Source organism: Arachis duranensis, chromosome 2 (genome assembly GCF_000817695.3).
Source record: "Arachis duranensis cultivar V14167 chromosome 2, aradu.V14167.gnm2.J7QH, whole genome shotgun sequence".
Taxonomy (NCBI): domain Eukaryota; kingdom Viridiplantae; phylum Streptophyta; class Magnoliopsida; order Fabales; family Fabaceae; genus Arachis; species Arachis duranensis.
In genome coordinates this window covers 91,700,713-91,704,412 of record NC_029773.3, presented here as the reverse complement: position 1 = coordinate 91,704,412, position 3,700 = coordinate 91,700,713, and the positions used below count along the sequence as shown (strand labels likewise).

The 3,700-nt window shown below is 29.4% G+C and overlaps 1 protein-coding gene across 5 annotated transcripts in view; it reads left to right on the top strand.

Moving 5' to 3' along the window:
- The first annotated feature begins 284 nt into the window (after positions 1 to 284).
- Positions 285 to 3,700, top strand: part of LOC107476145 (BEL1-like homeodomain protein 1) — a 6,681-nt gene continuing 3,265 nt past the window's right edge. The window contains exons 1-4 of one of the 5 annotated variants that reach the window (XM_016095890.3): positions 285 to 439; positions 1,134 to 1,205; positions 1,466 to 1,585; positions 1,996 to 2,820. In XM_016095890.3, coding sequence (XP_015951376.1) covers positions 2,065 to 2,820 — 756 coding nt within the window. In that variant the 5' untranslated portion in view covers positions 285 to 439; positions 1,134 to 1,205; positions 1,466 to 1,585; positions 1,996 to 2,064. Of the gene's footprint in view, positions 511 to 673; positions 906 to 930; positions 1,206 to 1,465; positions 1,586 to 1,995; positions 2,821 to 3,700 lie in introns of those variants that run through there. The other 4 variants (XM_016095892.3, XM_052257106.1, XM_016095889.3 and 1 more) reach the window with 4 other exon arrangements.

Sequence of the window (3,700 nt, the reverse complement as noted above, 5' to 3'; positions counted from 1 at the left end):
GCAATCAGATTCCTCCACCCGCTTCTTGTCCATCGTCACCTTCCTTCGTCTTTATTCTTTTTTATTTTATTTTATTTTATTATTAATAAATTAAATTCATTATTATTTATTAACAAATAAGTTAATTAACCTATGCTTTGAAGAAGGAGACGTTTCCTCGTTTTTCAGCTGTTTGTATCTTCTCTAAATTATTTAATTTTTTTTCTATTTTTTTAATACATACTTTTTTTATATATAGATACACAAGATTTCTTTGCAGGCCCATTTAATTTTTATTTTTTTTTCTTTCTTTCTTTCTCTCTTTCTCTTTCGCCCTTCAAAAGTTCTTTGTTGCTCATGAATAGTAAGTGTTTTTGTTTGGGTGCATCAGATACAAATCAAATCAAATTATAAAAAGACACAAACAAGTTCATCATCTGTTTATTTGATCTATTCGCAGGTACTTCTTCCAAATAAAAAAAAAGGAAAAAAAAAATCACATAGAAAGATAAGGAGATAACTATGTTCTATGTATGTACAAGTTCACTACTTCATTCTTCACACATAATTATTATATTCTCTGATTTTTTTTTTCCTTATATCCCATTAAACCCAGAATAATCTCAAATATTCCTTATTGTTCTTCTTTTTCTTCTTCTAAATATTCTTTTTTTTTTCAATAAAAAATGGGTATATATAATTGAGTGGATAATGAGGTGAACAAAGATTGGTATCTTTTTCTCCCAAGTCTTTTTTTAAAACCTATCTCTCACTTTAAACTCTCTCTCTCTCTCTCTCTCTCTTTTCCACTTTGAGCTTGAGATAGAGCTTTCTCCTTTGCATGCTAAGATATATCAAATTCATATTCATATCATAATTCATAACAATAACACACACTTCTTATTATTGATGATGATATAGGCCAGGTATATATAGTAATATTATTATTGGTTTTAATTTTGATTTTAATTTGATGAATTCAAATCTATATATATCTAGCTAGGAGCTACATATATATAGCATATGTGTATCATATTTATTTTGATATAATTTTGCTATGGTGGGTGAGACTAAGTGTGCGTGTTGTGGTTGTCCATGTTTCTCTTTCTCTCTGTGTAATTGAAAATATAATCCTTAGTTTCTTTCCTTTGCAGTGCACAAAATACTCAAATACATGATCCATGAAGCACGTGCACAATCCAATTTCCCTCATATCACATATATAGGTACCTATATTATATCATCATATCATTAATTTCATATATATATACATATTCAATTCTTCCCTCTTTTATTTTTCTTCTACCTCCCATTTCTTATTATATATATATAGTAACCTCTTTCTACTCTTTCTTCTTCCTCTAGTAAACCAAATTTGGGGATAATGAATATGTATATGTTAGTTAGGTTTTGCACTAATAAAAAAAATATTGGATCCTTGTGTATGTACTTAGCTAATTAATTTCTTCTTCTTCTTTATTTACAGTTTATTTTTCTGAGAGTACTTAGTTCTTTAATTTTGTGGAAGACGGAGGAGAATTCTTTATTAGCTTCATCAAAATCTGAGAGTTGTTTAATTTGATGGGCTGATCCACAAGGCTGAAAGGTACAACGAACTTACTCAACCACCACACAAGTATAGATAAGAGTATATTTAATTTAATAATGGAAAAATAATAAAATGACTTTATTACTAGATATTAATTAAATTTTATAAAGTAAGCAAACTCAATTTTTATTTTATTTTTTTAAATTATGAGTTTAATCAATCATAAACCTTATTCATAGTGATAAGGTTTAATAATTTCTTGTGTTGTTTCTTTATTGCTGAATTGTGATGTGTTTAATTTGTTGTATTTTAATTAAATTTTCATATTTATATAATTATTTAAGAGAATTAAAATTTTGTATTATAATTTTTTTATTTAATTACAGTGTAAAAAATTTTACATCATAATATTTTAATTTCTTATAAATATTTAGTGGTATGTGAACATTAACTAACGTTTTCTATAGTCCTTTTTTTTTTTCAGTGTGAAGAAGTAACAAAAATCAAAGATTAAAAAAGAAATTTTTGAGAAATCTATGGCGACATATTTTCATGGTAATTCGGAAATTCAAGGTGGTGGTGTTGATGGCGGCCTTCAAACTCTTGTCCTCATGAACCCCGGGTACATACAATTCTCCGACACGCCGCCGCCTCCGCCACCACACGGCGGAAACCTTATGCTTCTCAACTCTCTCGCTGCCGCCGGAAACTCCTCCCTCGCATCTCACGCGCCGCTATCACAACAGTTCCTTGGTGTGCCTCTCGCGGCCGAGCACATGCACGGCCACCATGATGTCTCGGTTGCCCTGCATGGTTACGCGCCGCGAGGGCACTACAACCTTTGGAACACAATTGACCCTACTACTGCGGCGCGTGATGCTACACGCGCCACACAAGGACTCTCTCTAAGCCTTCCAGCTATGTCGGGGGACGACGTTCGAGTCTCCGGTGGGTCCCCGTCTTCTGCTTCCGGGGTTACCAACGGTGGAGGCGGTGTTTCGGGAATTCAGAGTGTGTTATTGAATTCAAAGTACTTGAGGGCCACACAAGAGCTTCTAGAAGAGGTTGTGAATGTTAATAATAACAACGATGTTAATAATAATAATAATATGAAGAAGAAGAGTTTTGAGAAGGCTAAGGTTGGTGTCGGAGAATCTTCATCAAACGGTGGTAATAGTGGCGGAGATGGTTCGGTTGGTGAAGGAAGTGAGAAGCGTTGTGCTGAGTTATCAACCACAGAGAGACAAGAAATTCAGATGAAGAAAGCAAAGTTAATCACCATGCTTGATGAGGTACTTCAATTATTTAATTATTTTTTTAATTTTTAGTTGTTTGTTTTTGTTTGAATAAATACACAAAGGTTTTGTTTGACGATATGAAATAAGTATATATTTATCGGTCGAAATTCAGGTGTAGTCGACTTTACATAAAGTTGATGATAATTGATAGTTATTAGATAATTTGTCTGATTTAACTAAATTTTTATTTAATATCTCTTAATTATTAACTTCACATAAAGTTAACTATACTTAAATTTTCCCCGTACATATGATTTGTAAACCTTGCGCTCATAGGTTTTATTAATCAAAATTAATTTGGTTTCCATTAGGTTAAGAAAATAATTTTTAATTTTTTTTATAAAGAGTTTAATTGTTAATTAATAATTATTCAATTTTAGTTATTTTCGTATGAAATTATTAATTAAAAATTATTAAATAATTTAATATATTTAACTAAATTATTATTTAATAATTTTTATATAATTTTTTATTATCTAATTATTTGTCGTAAAATATTTTTTTGATTTTTTTTCTATTTGATAAAGTGAAAATTTAGAATATCTTTAAATTAATTAAGCGAAATATATTGATTTAAAGATATATAGTTGTACTATTTTTTTAATTTTTAAAAATTTAAAAAATTAAAGAGAAGGAGTATTCATGAATCCGTATTATTATTCTAATGAAACTTAATCACAGTTATATTAATTAAGAAACTGAATAGTATTCTTGACTTACATCCCATCAAACATTTGTCATTTAGTAATACAAAATGACAAATTGCTGGTGTTTGTACTTTTTACATAATCATAGATATATACAAAGTGGAAGAAAGAATAAAAAGAAAGTGTTAAGTGTTGATGTTGAAATTATTGGTGTATGTATATGGTGA